Source organism: Ovis canadensis, chromosome 20 (assembly GCF_042477335.2).
Source record: "Ovis canadensis isolate MfBH-ARS-UI-01 breed Bighorn chromosome 20, ARS-UI_OviCan_v2, whole genome shotgun sequence".
In the NCBI taxonomy this organism is placed as follows: Eukaryota; Metazoa; Chordata; class Mammalia; order Artiodactyla; family Bovidae; genus Ovis; species Ovis canadensis.
In genome coordinates, this window is record NC_091264.1 from 41,918,164 (window position 1) to 41,935,457 (window position 17,294).

The 17,294-nt window shown below is 51.6% G+C and overlaps 2 protein-coding genes and 1 long non-coding RNA gene across 5 annotated transcripts; 1 reads left to right on the top strand and 2 right to left on the bottom strand.

The window, feature by feature from the left end:
• Nucleotides 1-1,266: 1,266 nt before the first annotated feature.
• On the bottom strand, nucleotides 1,267-4,025 carry TNF (tumor necrosis factor). 2 transcript variants are annotated; one of them, XM_069563275.1, is made up of 4 exons: nucleotides 3,648-4,025; nucleotides 3,025-3,073; nucleotides 2,792-2,839; nucleotides 1,267-2,489 (listed from the first exon to the last, which is right to left on the bottom strand). In XM_069563275.1, the coding sequence occupies exons 1-4, from the start codon at nucleotides 3,831-3,833 to the stop codon at nucleotides 2,068-2,070; spliced, it is 705 nt and encodes a 234-aa protein (XP_069419376.1). In that variant the 5' UTR covers nucleotides 3,834-4,025; the 3' UTR covers nucleotides 1,267-2,067. The 2 variants fall into 2 exon arrangements, with proteins under 2 accessions (XP_069419376.1, XP_069419375.1); XM_069563274.1 differs by having other exon boundaries at nucleotides 3,025-3,070; nucleotides 3,648-3,917.
• On the top strand, nucleotides 2,618-6,964 carry LOC138425413 (uncharacterized). The gene is made up of 2 exons (XR_011251205.1): nucleotides 2,618-2,865; nucleotides 5,890-6,964. It is a non-coding gene; the product is annotated as an uncharacterized lncRNA (long non-coding RNA).
• Nucleotides 5,258-7,556, bottom strand: LTA (lymphotoxin alpha). 2 transcript variants are annotated; one of them, XM_069563276.1, is made up of 4 exons: nucleotides 7,199-7,556; nucleotides 6,701-6,808; nucleotides 6,508-6,613; nucleotides 5,258-6,296 (listed from the first exon to the last, which is right to left on the bottom strand). In XM_069563276.1, exons 2-4 carry the CDS (start codon nucleotides 6,797-6,799, stop codon nucleotides 5,884-5,886), a joined length of 618 nt encoding a protein of 205 aa, XP_069419377.1. In that variant the 5' UTR covers nucleotides 6,800-6,808; nucleotides 7,199-7,556; the 3' UTR covers nucleotides 5,258-5,883. The 2 variants fall into 2 exon arrangements, with proteins under 2 accessions (XP_069419377.1, XP_069419379.1); XM_069563278.1 differs by lacking the exon at nucleotides 7,199-7,556 and having other exon boundaries at nucleotides 6,701-7,196.
• Between the last annotated feature and the right edge of the window lie 9,738 nt (nucleotides 7,557-17,294).

Below are 17,294 nucleotides of genomic sequence, written 5' to 3' on the forward strand. Positions count from 1 at the left end.
CCATGACTGACTTTCAGCCTGGGGCTGGAGGAGATGGAGGAGGAGCCAAGGCTCTATCTAGGTTACCCCAGTGGGTCACCCCACCTCTGCGGCACACCGCGTGGTTTTTCCCCTTGCCTGGCAACCCTAGCAAGAAGGAAAGCCCAGCAAGGGGTCCCACTCTCTGAGTCTTTATTTCTGACTCCATATTTGTCTTTGACTCTGTGTCCGGAAGAGGCTTCCTGGAGGGGTACAATGCATTTCTCTTTCCACTTCACCCATCTCATGTGCTTCTCATCATTCACCAAAAATCAGGGAGACCAAGCTGGCATGGGGGGAGCAGGGCGGTCCTTCACCTACATCTTATTCTTTGTTTTTGTTTCTTTCTTTGTTTTTTAATCTTCTTCCTCCTCTTCACTTCCATCCACTGAGAGGTGGAAGCGGGTAGAAGACTGGGGCCTAGACAAAGGGAGAAAGCCAGAATGCACAGAGCCCTCCGTGAGGCGCTCCGGTGTCGTTTAGGTCTTTTGTTCATGTTCCTCGTGTGGCCCCACGTGTGGTGGGGGTCCCTACTTCTCTTTGATAGATGAGGTTCAGTGACTGATAATGAACCTTTGGTAGACCGAGGTCCAGTTCAGTTGCACAGTTAGGACTGGATTGGCAGAGGGAGGGCCGGGAGCAGAAGCTTCAAGAGCCCAGTTGCCCAACTGTCTGAAAGTCCCTTGGCTGTGATTCAGGTACCTGAGAATTTGGCCACTCCCTGGCTCTTTCTCTCAGGCCACAACAGCCGGAAATCTCACCTGAGCAGGATTTGCCCCGCCTGGATAGGAATTCCCAGAGTTGGAAATTCCCTTGTCCTGAGGGAGAGGTAATTAAGTTCAAGTTCCTTTCTTGGGGTAGGGGTATATTCAGCTGGGCTTCATCTTAGGTAGGATCTCTTGAGCCCCAGAAGTCCAAGGAGTAAGATCCAGGGATCTTAAGCCCTGTGGAGAAGAATTTCACTTAGCAGCCTCTCACCCCCAAGAGGACTTCCCTGGTGGCTCATATGGTAAAGCGTCTGTCTACAATGCGGGAGCCCTGGGTTCGATCCCTGGGTCAGGAAGATTCCCTGGAGAAGGAAACGGCAAGCCACTCCAGTACTCTTGCCTAGAAAATCCCACGGATGGAGGAGCTTGGTGCAGGCTACTGTCCATGGGGTCGCAAAGAGTCAGGCACGACTGAGTGACTTCACTTCACTTCACCCCCAAGAAGAAGCCCATGCAGAATTAATTTCCAGATAGAGGCATGTTTCTTTTCTCAGGACACTTTATTTCTCGCCACTGACCAGTAGGGCGGTTACAGGCATGACTCCCCTGGGGAGCGGAGGTTCAGTGATGTAGCGACAAATCAGTCACCAAATCAGCATCATTTAGACAACTTGATCACATAAATATTTTTTAAAAAACATAAGCAAAAGGAGGCACAAAGGCCAGGAGGCATGGTGGGAGCAACCTGCAGTTCAGCTCCGTTTTCACAGAAAACACATCTGAGCCAAGGCAGCCCTTAGTTTGTGTCTCCCAGGACACCTTGACCTCCTGAATAAATACATTCATTAGTAAATAAATAAATAATAAATAAATAATAAATAATCATAAGTGCAAACATAAACAGAGGGAGTTGGCCCAGTGGGGTTGGGGCTGGGCTTCCCACCTCAGGGGAATCTGGAAACATTGGCAGGAAGGGAGAGTTGAAGCCCACCCATGTCAAGTTCTAGGTGAGATCTTCTCAAGGAACGTTGCGAAGTATTCCGGTAAGAACCCTGGCCCTTGCATTCTGGGTGTCCCAGGTTGCATCCGGGAACCCAAACTTGTGGACCCGAGGGAGTTCTGGAAGTTCCAGTTCCAGTCCTTGGTGATGGTTGGTGGCCCGTTGTCCAGGCCTCACTTCCCTACATCCCTAATTTCTAAGTGCAGCTGTTGTTTAAAGTTGGACGCTTGGAGCCCAGCCCTGAGCCCCTAATTCCCTTTCTAAACCAGAAGGGGATGAGGAGGGTCTGAAGGAGTAAATAATAAGGTAACTGAGGTGGGAGAGGATGCATGTCCTGCGCCCTCACAGGGCGATGATCCCAAAGTAGACCTGCCCAGACTCGGCATAGTCCAGGTATTCCGGCAGGTTGATCTCAGCACTGAGGCGATCTCCCTTCTCCAGCTGGAAGACCCCTCCCTGGTAGATGGGTTCGTACCAGGGCTTGGCCTCAGCCCCCTCTAGGGTCTCCCTGTGGCAAGGGCTCTTGATGGCAGAGAGGATGTTGACCTTGGTCTGGTAGGAGACTGCAATGCGGCTGATGGTGTGGGTGAGGAACAAGGGGGTGGAAGGGCAGCCGTGGCCCCTGAAGAGGACCTGCGAGTAGATGAGGTAAAGCCCGTCAGTGGGCACCACCAGCTGGTTGTCTTTCAGCTCCACGCCGTTGGCCATGAGGGCATTGGCATACGAGTCCCCCCACCGGAGCTGCCCCGGAGCGCTGATGTTGGCTGGAGGGAGGGGGAAGAACAGGGAGGGGTGAGTCAGTGCGACCCTGTCAGTTCTACTCTCCACATCCTGGCCCTCGAGTTCTGCCCACCCCCCACATCCGGTTCCTGTCCCCTCTGTCTGTGTTCCCACATCCCATCTGGCCATGAGGTTCTGAGTAGCCCCCTCAAGTTCTAAGTATCCTCCACCCTCCCCTTGAGCTTGTGAATCCTCACACTGTCTCAGTCTGGATTCAGCCCCCCAATCCTACCCCGCCCTGTCTCTCTGCTTCTTCATGCCCCAGATACATCCTCAGAACTCTTACCTACAACGTGGGCTACCGGCTTGTTATTTGAGGCTTGAGAAGATGACCCTGAGGAGGAAAGAGGAAAGGAAAAGGTAAGCTTCCCAGAGAATATCCCATACTTTAACCTCCATTCCTTCTCCCCTCCGATCCCAAACCCTTAATTTCCCCTACTGCTTCCATCCCTGGACTGAACCCCACCCACACCCACCCTCCAAGTCCAGAATTAGAAAAGAGGTTGTGGAGACACTTACTGAGTGTCTGAACCAGAGGCCTGTTGAAGGAGGGGCCAGCTGGGGACTGCTGGGGAGAAAAAGGAGGATGAGTGTTAGAGCAAGTCACCCCTGAAGGAGAAACTGCTGGCTGCTTCTCTAGCCTGTACTCTCTGCCCAGATGGGTCTTGTCTTCTCTCTCCATTCATCCATTTTTTTCATTCATTCATCCATTTAACAGCTCTTTCATTGAGTTCCTTCCACGTGCCAGACACGCTTAGCTTCATCTTTCCTTATCTCTCTTCATATTGTCTGTATCTCTTTCTGTCTCATCATCTTCATCCAGATCACTTGTTTTGAATCTCCATCTTTCCACTCACACCCCTTATCTGTCTACACATCTCTCTTTATGTCTGTACGTCTGCTTACTCATTCGTCCAACAAATATTTAGAGGGCATCCCCCACGTGCCAAGGGTCTTATTTCTCTGTCCTTCTCCCTTTCTCCCTCCACTCTCTCCATGTCTCCTCCTGCCTCCCCATCTTTCTCCACTACTTTCCTCCCCATTCTTCCCCATCAGCACACCTCTTTCCCCACCCCATCTCTCACCCTCTTTCTCATTTCTCTCTGGGTGGGAGAATGAGCCAAGGCTGGCCAGAGACTCACCTCTTCCCTCTGGGGGCCGATTACCCCGAAGTGCAGCAGGCAGAAGAGCGTGGTGGCTCCTGCAACCAGGAGGAAGGAGAAGAGGCTGAGGCACCAGCAACTTCTGGAGCCCTGGGGGCCCCCTGCTTTCTTGGAGAGCACCCCCTCCTCCAGCTCCACATCCCGGATCATGCTTTTGGTGCTCATGGTGTCTTTTTCAGAAGGATCCAAGTCCAGACGGGAGACAGGAGAGCCTTGTGGCAGGGTGTATGAGAGAGCAAGTTGCCTGGCTGTCTCTCGGGGGTGTGTTGTCTGGGAGGTTATCTCCAGGGGGTTCTGCAGCTGCTTGTCTCTCTCTTGGCTGGTCCCCTGGTGTCCCCGCTCTGGGAGCTTCTGTTGGCTGGGTGTGCAAACAGCTGCATTTATACGCTGTCGGGTGAGAAGAGGGCGGGGAAAGGCTCTCATTCAACCAGCGGAAAACTTCCTTGGTGGAGAAACCCATGAGCTCATCTGGAGGAAGCGGTAGCGGGCCCTATACCTTCTGTCTCGGTTTCTTCTCCATAGCGGAGGCGGGGGTTTGGAAAGTTGGGGACACCCAGGCATCAAGGATACTTCCTACACTCCCCCGCTCGGATTCTGAGTGGGCTTCGCTAGGCCAGTTACTGCTGTAAATATGGGACCCTGAGGGCTGGACCCATTTCCCCTCTGCCCTCCAGCTCCCACTGTTTCCATTTCTTTGGGGGTGGGAGTGAGTTCTGTGGTCTGTTCCTTCTGATTTCCAGACAGGACTCATGTAGGGGCAGAATTAGAAATGGGAGGGGCTTTATAAAGCTGAGTCCTTCATGGAGAGAAAACTCAGAGGAAGCTGTGCTGGGTCCTGAGATGTGTGTTTGGGGCCCTGGGGGGTGAGAGGAGCTGGAGAAAGGGAAGCTTGAGGCTCTGCAAGAACTGGGGGCGGATGGCAGGTCCAAGCCTGGGACAGCCCCAGGGGCTGAAAGTAACGCTGGGAATTCATGAACTCCAGCACGGCTGGGCTTCTCCTTTCACTCTGACCAGGGACTCACTGAACCTCTGAGGCTGGTTTCAGTCTTGGTTTCCAAGGGAATGTGACTCCCCAACTTTTGCATGGAGCCCTCCCCCTTCAGAGTCCCTGTGTGTGGCCATGTATCCCCCAAAAAATCCCTGCTCCCTCCAGTTTCCTGGAGACAGCACTGCCCTTGAGAGCCCCCGTGTGTGTGGCCAGGTCTCCTGAAATGCCCCTGGTGTTCTCCAACCCCCAGCCTTGGAGGTTGTCCCATTTCTCGGGGCCCTGGCATGGCCATGTCTTCCAGGGGGGCCCCATGCTCCCCCCCATCCTCCTGAACTCTCTTTAGTGTTGTCAGTGCTCCTTAGGAGCCTCCTGTAACCCCCATTCCTCAGGGGGCCCCGACCCCACTTCTCCAGACCTTGGACATGCCTCTGTCTTCTCAGCTTATCCTCTGGTTCCCCTGCAGCGAGCTGGCTGCCCCACCCCGCGAGCCCACAGCGTTTCCCCAGAGCCCCTCAAGCCTCTCTGATTCCTGTCCTCCCTCCATTCCTCAGAAACATCTGGGGAATTCTCCCCTTCCCAGTAGACATACAGGCAGACAGCATTTCAGAAAAAAGTTTATTTGGCTTCATTGAGGGTCAGACATCTCCTTTTGGGGTGTCCAGTAAGCAGCGGCTGGCTCTTAAGAGCTTTTCACTTCCTTCCAGAACCCCTTGGTCCCTCAGAGCCATGCTTCCTCTCTCCCACTGGGTCATCCTTGTGCCCACGCCCTCTCACTTGTCATCTCTTGGGTGTATTAGCTCTTTCTTCTGATGTCTCGCTATTATTCCCTTGCTCCATAAATAAATAATTTAATTGTTTTCCCTTCATAAATAAGCCCCCCCTCCCTGCCTTTAGTCATCCACCCAAGCTCCCTCATGTGTCAGCTCCCCTCTCTATGTCCAGGACGAGGCCCCCTAGATGGGCAGGGCCAAGGAAGGGATCTGGAAGGGCATTTCGAGGCAGGCTTGAAGTCCTCGGCTGAGCATCTGGGGTGGTCCAGGGAGGTCTGGTCCCCTGGTGTGCCTAGAATTCCTTCTTTGGAAGCTCCAGGTGCTGAGATCCGGGCGGGGAGAAGACTCAAGACTGTTGGAATGGTCAAAGGAGAGGTGCGGTGACCCCTGAAGTGGTCAGAATGGAGGCAAAATGGGGAGAAGGCCTTGAAGCCTATTTGTTTCTTTCTGGATGTTTCTACAGAGCGAAGGCTCCAAAGAAGACACTACTGGGGCTGAGGAGCAGGTGGGAGATGCCGTCTGTGTGAGTGGATAGCTGGTCTCCCCTGGTGAGCAGGAATACAGCCCCCTGGTACACCGAGCGCACCCATGGCCCCTGTGGCCCTGGGCACACGGACTTCTGAGCGCTGAGGAGAGGCACATGGAAGGGATACTGGGGGGAGAAGAGCTGGACCTCATGGGCCAGGTAGAGAGGAGTGGGGGTGGCCCTGGGGAAGCAGCCTTTCCCAGAGAAGACCACTTGGGAGTAGACGAAGTACAGGCCACTGGTGGGGACCAGGAGGGAGTTGTTGCTGAGAGAGAAGCCGTGGCGGAGGAAGGCGCGGTCCGTGTTTGCCCTCCAGCGCAGCGAGTCCTGGGTGCTGGGGTCTCCTGGGAAGAGCCAGAGGGGATGATGCTCAAGGACTTGGGGGTCAGTGGTCTCAGTCCCTGAGGCAACAGGTGCTGGACTGAGTTCCCAGGGATGGCTGGGAGGACAGAGGGAGTGGGAGAGGGGTGAGCTGGTGGGGGTGGATATTGGGTCTCTGAAAGGGGCAGGAGGAGGGCTGGGGGCTACTTGTCGGGAGGGCGGGTGGATGTTTACCAACAAGGTGAGCGGCGGGTTTGAGGGTGCCACGGGTGAAGGGCTTCGGGAGTTGCTGATGGGCAGGCTCTGCAGCTGAGGGTGTGAGGCCAACGCCACGGAGCCCCTAGGGGAGGAGAGAGTCAGACAGGCTTTAAGGCCCAGGGTTGGGCTGGGCCGCCCCCAACGGCACCCCCTGGTCCTGCTGCCTCACCTGGGCCTCCGGCGGCAGGGCCAGCAGCAGCCCCAGGAGGAGGAGGAGGGATGGGGTGCTGCACACCCTCAGGAGGCAGAGACGTCCAGGTGGTGTCATGGGGAGAACCTGCAGGGAGAGAGACAGTGAGCGGGGCGGGGCGCGATGAGGAAGACGGGCCTCCTGCCGGTGGAGACAGCCACCCTGAGAGACCCACGGCGCGACAGACAGAGAAGGGGACGAGATGCAATCAGGGAAACCCCGAGGTGAGCAGGGGGAGAGAGAGAGAGACAGATAGGAGGGGAACAGAAAGGGCTCAGGACCTGAGACACAGACAGAGAGAAAGAGACTGACAGATGGAGTCAGAGAGAGGGGAACCAACCAAAACCAGCCCCACCAAGGCCCTGGCCCTAGCTGCAGGTGCAGGAGGGGCTGGGGTGTGAGAGGAGGGACTGAACGCCCCCGGGGAAGGAGTCCACCGCCCCAGCAGCCCGAGGAGATGGGCTGGGAGAGTCTCACCTGCTGTGCGGGGGCCCCTTGGCCCGGACGCCTGGGTCCCTTTATAGAGGAAGCGGCAGTGGCAGCGTGGCAGGCGGCGGGCGGGTTCTAGGCCGGGGCTGGGGCCTGGGGAAGCCCCCAGGGCTTAGAAGATGCTGCTGTTTCAGTCGAAGGCAGGAAAGGCTGAGGCCTAGGACAGAACCGCAGGCTGGGGGCTCAGACGACTGAGTTCTGGGAAAGGGAGTGGGGTCAGAGGAATCGTGGGCTGGGAGGGCCAGGGAGCGGGGTCAGGCTTAGGAGTTCTAGAGAAGGGACAGTAAATTCAGAGGAGAAGGGGAGCTGCCAGGGCGTGGGCTGGAGGCCCGGTTCCCTGAAGAGTGATTTTGTGTAACACCTCTGCACCCTTGACTGATTGCAGCCTTCTGTGTGTGCATGTTTCCTCCTCTCGTACCCCACGTCTTTGTCCCAAAAGATTCAAGTCAACTTGTCCCAGTCTGTGTATTTTCCAGGTCATCTGGCGGGTTTCATATCAAGAAGTTCCAGTATATACCCTCCCACCTGGGACATCCTGATTTATGCCTGTTGTCCTGGTGGAAACATCTGTGGAGCTCCATTCTGCTCTCAGAAGTGTCTTGGTTTGGAAAATCCCACTCAGGGATGAGGCTATGAACTCACGTATGATGAGGTCTCATCTTACTGCAGGACTCCCTCCACCTCATCCCAACCTTAGGTGGGCTCGGAAGATCAGATTTATATAACCCCAAACAAACACATTCCAGCATCAACTGCTCAAGTGCTCTACACTGCAGGCTTCAGAATTCCACACAGGTGGAGGTCAAGGGTGGTGTTCTAGGATGGGGTGGGGGATAGCAAAATGACCTGTCTTGAAGCTGCATTTGTAAAGCCAATACATTGTGTTGTTTTCATAATTTTCTTCCTTCCTTCCATTATGGCTGCACTGAGTCTTTGTTGCTCTATGGACTTTTCTCTAGTTGTGGTGAACGGGAGCTATTCTCTAGCTGCAGGGTGCAGGCTTCTCTGTTGCGAAGCACCGGCTATAGGGCGTATGGGCTCCAGCAGTCGTGGCTCCCAAGCTCTAGAGCACGGGCTCAGCAGCTGTAGTGCACGGGCCCAGTTGCTCCATGGCAGCTGGGATTCTCCTGGACCCGGAATCCTGTGTTGGCAGGTGGATTCTCTGTCACTGAGCCATGAGGGAATCCCCCGTACACCGCTTTAAAATCATTAAGGATTTCCCATTTCTGTCGATCTAGAACTAAGGTACAGTGAGGTGCACTTCTCCTAAGTAGACAGCCTGATGACGTTTTCCATCTGTTTATAGCCATGCAGCCACCATCCAGTTCAACATATTTTTAGAACCTTCTCCAGACGGTTCTCTCATGCCCTCTCTCAGTTCAAACCTCCCAAAGATAACCAACCAACTTTTTGACCTCTACAACTACAGATTAGTTCTTCCTATTAAAAAAAAATTTTTTTTTATCTACTTAGCTGTGATGGGTCCTAGTCACAGCACATGGAACCTTCAGTTGTGCCATGTGGGATCCAGCTGCCTGACCAGGAACTGAAGTCACTCACCGTGAACTGGGATCTTGGAGTCCCAGCCACTGGACCACCAGGGAAATCCCAGTTCTTCCTACTTCCGGACTTCATATAAATAAACCACACAGACATCTCACCTGTGTTTGGCTCCTTTCTCTTGTGTTATGTTTGTGAGATTCATCTGCACAGTTGTGTGTCAGTAGCAATTATTTCATTGTGATGTGATGCTGTGTGAATATACTCCATTTATCCATTTTTCTGTTGGTGGGCATTCAGTTTGTTTCTAGCTTGGGGCTAGTATGAAAAATGATGATATGAATATTCTTGAACACGAGTGAGTTTTCGCTTAGCTTGTAGGTTGCAGGTCAAAAAAAAAAACAGCAACGTTTCTAAAGATGATTTTAATCACATTTCATAAGACTGAGAAAACAATTGGCCCCCTCAAATATTATTATTACTCTTATGACTTGTTATGCTTTCATGTGGAAGGTTTTGGAGGGGCTGGGGCCGAGGACGGTGGTGATGGAAATTCAAGCCCTCCCTCTGTTGCACCAGCAGAAAGTCCCTGAGGGGTCTTGGTGTCCTGTGGCGGTAAGTCACATTCAGGGTGTGTATGAGCTAGTTCTCCTGGTTTTCTCCCCCTACTTGAGGCCCTGCAACTTTGCCTTTCATGCCTTCCTAGTCTAATTACTTCTTTTCATTCTTTTTTTTTTGGGAGCATGGGGGCATGCCTCGTGGTTTGCAGGATCTTAATTCCATGCATGACCAGGGATTTAATCTGGGCCACGGGAGTGGAAGTGCACAGTCCTAACCATTGTACTGCCAGGGAATTCCCTCATTCCACCTCTTCAGCTTTCTCTCTATTCCACAAACATTTATCAAGCGTCTGCACATGGCATTTGAGGAAACATGTGTGGAAGACAGTCTCCTAACCTCCGGGATCTCAAAGACCAGTGTGGGACACAGGTTAGTTAAAATTGTAATAAAGTGTGGTAAGCTTTTCTGACAGCGCGCTTATGGCTGCTGCTGCTGCTGCTAAGTCTCTTCAGTCATATCCGACTCTGTGCAACCCCATAGACAGCAGCCCACCAGGCTCTCCTGTCCCTGGGATTCTCACAGTCCACAGTAAAGCCATCTAACTTGACCTGGGGGAGAGGCGATCCAGGCATCAAGTATCAAGGTAAAGAAGATGATGAAGGGCATTCTTGACAGAGGGAACAGAAGGTGCAAAGACTGAAGGTAAAAGAGGGTACGAAGTGTGCTAACATGTGCAAGTGAACACAGACAGAAGGGACAGAGATGAGGCTTGGACAGCAAGCTGAGAACACATTCTGGGGGGTTTAGAGCCAAGAAAAGATTTCATTCTAATTGGTTTGGATTTCATTCTGAGGGGAAGCCACCAAATTTTTTAAGTGAGAGAGGGACCCACCCAGATTGGTATATTTAAAACACGAGTCTGGAAGCTACAGGAAGAATGAATTGAGGTATGGGAGCTGGGGTCTGGAGGGGAAACTGGACGTGAGAAGACCAGTTGGGAAGGTTTTGCAACAACTCAGCAAGGAGGTGACAAGAGCCTGCAGCATATAAACTGAGGTAGTAGCAGGAGAATGGAAAGGAGAGAGTTTCTAGGCAAAAATCTACAGGTGGTGGCTTACCAGGTGCAATGGTGGAAGAAGGGCAGCCACAGGTGCCTCTTTTTAAGCATCTTGATCTCTACTGGCATCAGCTTCTTTCTTTTCACCTGTGTCCTGTGTCCCTGCTGGCCTCCCTCTTGGTCCCTGTTCCTTCCCTTTGCTCTGGGCCCCTCTTTCTCTGAAGTCCCTTTTCCTTCCTGCTGTCTTTTTCTGCCTCTCCAGTGGTAGGAGCTGATGGACTTGGAGACCTCAGCTGTATTATTAATAAAGTGTTAAATGACGTTGCAATTAATGGTGAAAAACAGAAGTGGAGAAGCTTTGGTCAGAGAGAAAAATTGGGACATGGGAGGGCGAAAGGGGAAGGCAAGGAGGAGAGGGAGACGTGAGAGGGAGGAAGGAAAGGGGAGAGCTGGGTCTGTGTCACAGGCGCTTGCGATGCGCTGAGGGACGCTCCTGGAGATGGACCAATCTTGGTTTCAATCTTAGTTTCGGAGGTTGTGTGAAATTCAGTTTCTTTCTTGAGGAGGCCAGCAGTTGGTTTGGGGCTTTCCCTGAGTGGGAGGGGTGATGACTAGAGTCTTGTGCTCCAAACCCAAGGAAGTACAGTTTCTACAGTGGTCTCTGTGGAGAAAACTAGTGAAATTGCTGAGCCCTCTAAAATGAGGTTGAAATGATACCAGCCTCAAACCTGAACTTAGCCTCAAAACCTAAACTGGGATTTAATGTCAACTTTGATCCTAACCCATGCTTAACCTCAACCCAAATCGCAACTCAAAATCAACCCTAACCTCAAATCTAAACATATCTCAATAATGAACCCCCTAAATAAACTTATACACTAAACTAACCCAGCGCTGTTTCTAGAGCTCATCTTGGAATTAACTCATCTCCATTCCTAACCCGATAGTTAAACCTGACTTGAAATATAAGTTCAGTCTGAGCTACATACCTGAAGTTGAGCTTTATCCTGCTTTTCCCCATTATTCATTCATGCTTCCATTTAACGAGTCTTTTTTGGGAACTTAAAGCATTGGACTTGACTTTGACCACCAGACAGTGACATTGCTGGTTTAGCCCAATCTCTTCACTCTTTCTGGAGCTGTTTCTCTGCTCTTCCCCAGTAGCATATTGGACACCTACCGATTGGGAGCTTACTGCGTGCTGGGCACTGTTCCAGGCAGTAAGGATACAGCGGTAAACAGGGCAGACAACGCACCTGCCATCGGGGAGCTTTCCTTCTAGTGAGGCAAGGGAGAAAGGAAATACACTGAAGAAGAAAGCAGTAAGTAGTGCTATGAGGAAATAAGATAGGGACATGTGCTAAGAGCAGCAGGGATCTACTTTAGACACCGTGGTCAGAAAAGTCCTTTCCGAGTAAGTGGCATTTTAAGCTGAGACCTAAATGACAGGAGTGGCTGAGTGAAGGTTTGGGGGACAAACAGTCCAGGCAAAGGGAACAGCTACTGCAAGGGCCGGAGGATGGAAATGAGCTGGGGGTACTGAGGAACAGAAAGGAAGCCAGTGAGGCTGGAGCAGAGAGAGTGGGAGGTGGACACGCTCAGAGAACAGGGGCACCGCAGAGACCAGACCACGCAGGCCCTGCAAGGGCAGGTAAAGCATCTGAATTGTCGTCAACCAGGGGAAGCTCTGGAGGGTGTCAGGGTGTGTCCATGTATGTGGGCGAGTGGGGCGAGGAGAGAAGGTGTGAGATAGACATGATTGGATTCACGTTTTTAAAAGAGCACTGTGGCTCCTGTGTTTAGACTGGACTGTGGGGAGTAAGACTGCAAGCAGGGACACCAGGTAGCAGACAACTGCAGTGACCCTCGGGAGAAGACGGTGGCTGCCATGGAGATGGGACAGAAGGAGACAAATCTGGGACATACTGAGATACATTTCAGGGGTAGAACTGACAGGCCCAGATGACGGATTGATGATGAGGGAGGTGGAAGATGGGGAGACTGAAAGAGAAGCCGGATTCTGATGGGATGGGAGAACCAGAAGTTCAATTTTGGATTTAAATCTATTGGCCAGATATCGAAGTCTTGGATAAAATTTGAGTTATGTTGCCAAGAAATTGCGAAGAAATGTCACTTGGCAATTCTATCAATATATGTGAGTCTAGATTTCAGAGGCAATGTCAGAACTAGGTTGTCAATGGTGGGAACTGTCAGCACAAAGCCAGCCATGGAGATGGAAGAAATACCTTACACACACTCCTAAGATCCCTTCGAGGTATTTATGTTTTCCTTCATGATAAATGCAATGTATCTCCTATTCTAAATGTCAGAAGCCAGCAACCTCTTTCTTCTAGAAGCAAAACCCTCCAGACTTAGTTTTCTCTAGAACTCTCACTGGGATTTAACCTCCCTGGATTCGACCCCCTATCCAACACAGGATGCTTGTAACAACCCATTCCACAATATTTTATGGAACTCCTCATCTCTTTAAATCCTCTATTTCACTTTTGAAAGCATATTCCTCTGGAACATTGAAACCTGGCTTTTCCCTAAGAACGTCCATTCTGTCTATGGTGAAGGCTGCCCTTTCTTCCACACCCATCACTAGGAGCAAGGGGCAGGAGAGGGCACTGTTATCCTCTCCCCTTGGCACCACTGATAATCTCCTCCTCTCTTGAAATCCATGCCTTTGAATCTTCCATGTCCTTCTGGTCTTCATAACACAACCTCCTCCACCATCATCTCTACCACGCATCCAACAATTTGTGTATCCAGATCAGTCTTTCTTCACCTCTCCTTCCCTACCTGATATTCTACCAGTAAGATCTTGAAAAAGTTGATCTGGGGAAACTCAGTGGTCTCATTCTTAGGTCCTTCTCCTGGACTGCCAAGCGAGTCATATCCTCAGAAGTGAAGTGAAGTGAAGTCGCTCAGTCGTGTCCGACTCTGTGACCCGTGGACTGCAGCCCACCAAGCTCCTCCGTCCATGGGATTCTCCAGGCAAGAACACTGGAGTGGGTTGCCATTTCCTTCTCCAGGGGATCTTCCTGACCCAGGGATTGAACCCAGTTCTCTCATATTGCAGGCAGACGCTTTAACCTCTGCACCACCAGGGAAGCCCTATCCTACCCAGAACTGTTGCAACCTGAGAGCCAGGCGTCACCGGGTCAGGGTGCAGATCTCCAGGCAGGCTGAGGCGTAACAGCCTCCTAGAGATCGAATCCCCGGGCAGGCTGAGGCATGACGGCCTCCCGAGAATTGGGTCCCTGGGCAGGTCGAGGTGTGACGACCTCCTGGGACCCCCAGACTGGAGTTGGGCTTCCCCAAGATTTCCAGTGTGACCAGTAGTGTGTAGGATTAGGGGGTTGGATATTATAGAGTATTTCTCTCCCAAGGCCATTTACTTTCTGGTTGTCTCTCCAGAAGATTGTAGAGGCAACCTTGTGGGTCTAGACGGGGCTCAGGAAAAGATCATGAAACAGTAAGAGGCCTATTATTAATCCTGGTCATCTAATCTCAGGAAGCCCTTAAGGTCCCCTATCTTTGTTGACTTCCTAGTTCTACTCCTGCAGGAGTACTATATCTACTCCTCCTTGTTCTAAACCTACATCCCTCCCTAGCTCTTTACTCTCAGTGATGCAATTAGGTTTTTATTGAACTTAGGGTCATCTAAGGAGTACCCTTTATTGCCTTATTTTCCCTTCGTGTTTCCTTTTTCTTCTCGAGTCAGAGGACTCTTTCTCCTAAGGTAGCCTCTTTGTACTCCGTATTTCACTTCCCCATGTTTACCATTCCCTTTCCCTTCTTGTTTTCAGTATCTCTTCCCATGTGCCTTCATTTTAGATACTCAACTTTACTTCTCAAAAATAACACGCCTTTCCTGGACTCTCTCTCTCCCCCTTAAATGTCCATTCCACCTCCCATCTTCCTTTTCTGTGTGATGTCTCGCGACTAGCCCTCTAACCAACCACTTTTTCGGGAACTGGTAAAATTTTCCTCACTGTAAATTTGTGGGTTGAGAGATGGTTCTCGGTTACCTTCAGTATTCACTATTCTATGACTTTGTACTCAGCTCCTCTTCCTCACCTCCCACTCATCCCTTAACCTATGTAAAGCGATTTCTGCCCCTCTGATAAGTGGAAACTGTCTTCTCAAAATTTGTAATCGTCTAGTCCTGAACCCAGAAGATCTTCTGAACTGTCACCTATTAGACTTCTTTGAAGTGTCAGATGTGGCTGCCAGGTCTCTGCCTGGCACACCTCTCTTGCCCTACTTTTCTGTCCCTTCAATCTCTCTCCTTTATTGGCTTCCCTCCCTTTGATCATCCTCAAGGTTCTTCTGATCACCCTCTCTTGGAGGGATCCTGTCCACTCAGAAAAGGATGCCCAAATCTGTCTCCAGCTGCTCCAACTTTTCTTCTGAGCTCCAGACCTGCTGCTGGAAACCTGCACTTCAGGGTCATGCTGCTACCTCCAACCCTGCAGGACATTCCTGAGCACTGTATTACTCTGAGCAGGTGCGCCTCCCGTCATATGTGGTTGGTGCTTGCTTGTACACAGAACCCTGGAGAACTCCCTAGGATTTCTGTTAGTTTGTTCCACCCACATTAGATCATTTGGTTCACTGTAGCCTAAACGTGAAACGTGTGCTCAGCCGTGTCTGACTCTGCCACCTCATGGACTGTAGCTTGCCAGGATCATCTTCCATGGAATTTTCTCCACAAGAATCTTGAAGCGGGTTACCATCTCCTGCTTGAGGGGAATCTTCTCGACCCAGGGATCAAATCTGAGTCTCTTTCATCTCCTGCACTGGCAGGTGGATTCTTTACCACCCAGCACACCTGGGAAGCCCACTTGTTTGTATATTTCAATAGACTGCAAGCCCTTTGAGGGCAGTGACTTTATTTCGTTTATATCCATTGTCTAGCAGAGCACTCTGCTCCCATCAGGTACTTGATAAAAATTTGGTTGTCTGAAACCAACTCATTTTCCCCTCAGCCACATACCTCCTTGGTTTAGGGTACTCTGGGCTTTCTTATCCCCTTGGCTCGAACCTTGGAGCCATCTAGGACTCGTCTTCCCTCACTCCCACCATCCAATCAGCTGGCACACCCTAATGACTTACCCCTCTCAAAGTTGTAAGATTTGTCCCTTCCTTTAATGCCACTTGGAGTTATTGGGACTTAAGTAGAGAGTACACAGGCTTTGGGGTAAAATGAGTTTAACGCTAATTCCATTACTTTGTAGCTGTCTGACTGTAAGGTACAGTACATTTATGAGCCTCAGTCTCATCTGTATAACGGAGATCCTTCTGGACAGCTGCCGGCAGGATTCTGATGTTGGGAAAAGGGTGTGACATGGTTAACACGTAGAATGTGTCCCCCACTGCCCACGGCACCTGTCTTCTTTACTCCTTGGCTGTACACGTGAAGTAGTCCCTGCCCCCTTCTCTACAGCTGTCACAGTGCCACTGGCTGCCAGTCCACACCCCTTATCTTGACATTCTTTGTCCTTTCCTCAGCACATGCTCCCACACACCTGCACTCCACCTACCGCAGGATGCTCGCCTTTCCTGAACATACACTGTTTTCTGACTCTCAGCCTCTGCTAAAGCTGTTTCATTCCTCTCCAGGGCCCTTTCACTCAACCCCTCCCCCAGAAATCCCACCTGTTCATCAAATGCCCTCCCCTCCCTCAGAGCCTGCTGGGTGCTTCCAGATGGAACACCCCTCCCCCCTCCCCTTACCTTCTACAGCCACTGTATCTTACTCTATCTGGTTCACTCAGCATGCCTTGATCAGTTGATTAGGTCTGCATCCCCTACCGGACAGCAAATTTGAAGCAGTTTGCATCTTTGGGCTACTTGATGCTCAGCTGAACTGCACTGAAGACAGTCCCTCCCACACCCTTTTCCTGATTTAACCAGATCTGCCCCAACCCCAATCTCCCAAGGGACCCTCTTCAATCTCACCAGTCTCATTCCCAACCCCATGTCTCTAACTGAGCCCCAATGCACACTCCACTGAGAAGCAATTTCTCGTTCCAGCTCTAGAGCAAGGCTGCACACGTCCATGTCCCCAGGGTTGCACGGAAGGCTCTGAGTCACCCCTTGGGGATCCCTGCTTCCCCTCCCCACCCCAACTGTGGAAGACAGGATGCCTGCCTCCTGGCCCCAGGGGGTCAGAGGAAGCCAGGGCCTCTAGGGCTCAGTATTTTTATCAGCTTAGGAAATAAGAGACACAGAAGCGGAAACCGTGTGGTCAGAGAAAGTGAACAGCCCTCATCTCAGGGGAACCCCCAACCGGGCTGGGGGCCAGACACCCGGGAGAGACGTTGAAAAGAGGGAGGTCGGGGGGCCAGAGAGTGGGACTTACTTTGCTTGGGTTTTATGTGACTCGCACAGAGGGGCCAATGATGTGCTTAAAAACCAGACTGTCTCCTGGGTGAAGGAACAAATCTGGACACCAGAGTTTTCTGTTGCTCACTTCTCAAGCCCCAGCTTAAAGATCCTAACCCCAACTCCACCCCCGCCACTTCGAACTTGAGCTCTTTGCATGCTACTTCCGAAGTCTCTGGCCTGTGAGAGGAACCGGACGCTTGGGCTGCTAACAGCTCAGTCTCTTCTCTGAATCACGGCAGCTTCCTCTCACAGGATCTTTCTCATCAGCCCTCCCTCCTCCTGCCCCCTGAACATCTGCCAGGTCCTGGGAGACCTGGGGCCTGTTGGCTCTCTGTCTTCTCCGAGGGTCTCACACCCACCTCGTGTGCCCATGCTTCCAGAGACTTCCCCTCCCCATCCCCCATCGCCCTCTGCTTCCACACCTGGGATTCTCCTGTGTAGACCAGCATTCCATTCCAAACCTGAAAAATAAGTTCTGATTCACAACATTCTCTGGTGCAGACATGTGTGGACTTCGCATGTGCCGGCGCATACCCATATTCTCCTGTGTCCTGCCAATACTGTGGG

What these genes read in the sequence shown, in the direction of transcription:
- LTA (XM_069563276.1), bottom strand. Translation starts at nt 6,799, where the DNA reads ATGACACCACCTGGACGTCTCTGCCTCCTGAGGGTGTGCAGCACCCCA. An exon ending in CCCTGCCGCCGGAGGCCCAG is followed by an intron (nt 6,614 to 6,700) that starts GTGAGGCAGCAG and finishes CTCCTCCCCTAG; the next exon opens with GGGCTCCGTGGCGTTGGCCT. An exon ending in ACCCGCCGCTCACCTTGTTG is followed by an intron (nt 6,297 to 6,507) that starts GTAAACATCCAC and finishes GGCTCTTCCCAG; the next exon opens with GAGACCCCAGCACCCAGGAC.
- TNF (XM_069563275.1), bottom strand. Translation starts at nt 3,833, where the DNA reads ATGAGCACCAAAAGCATGATCCGGGATGTGGAGCTGGAGGAGGGGGTG. An exon ending in TCGGCCCCCAGAGGGAAGAG is followed by an intron (nt 3,074 to 3,647) that starts GTGAGTCTCTGG and finishes TTTTCTCCCCAG; the next exon opens with CAGTCCCCAGCTGGCCCCTC. An exon ending in GCCGGTAGCCCACGTTGTAG is followed by an intron (nt 2,490 to 2,791) that starts GTAAGAGTTCTG and finishes CCCTCCCTCCAG; the next exon opens with CCAACATCAGCGCTCCGGGG.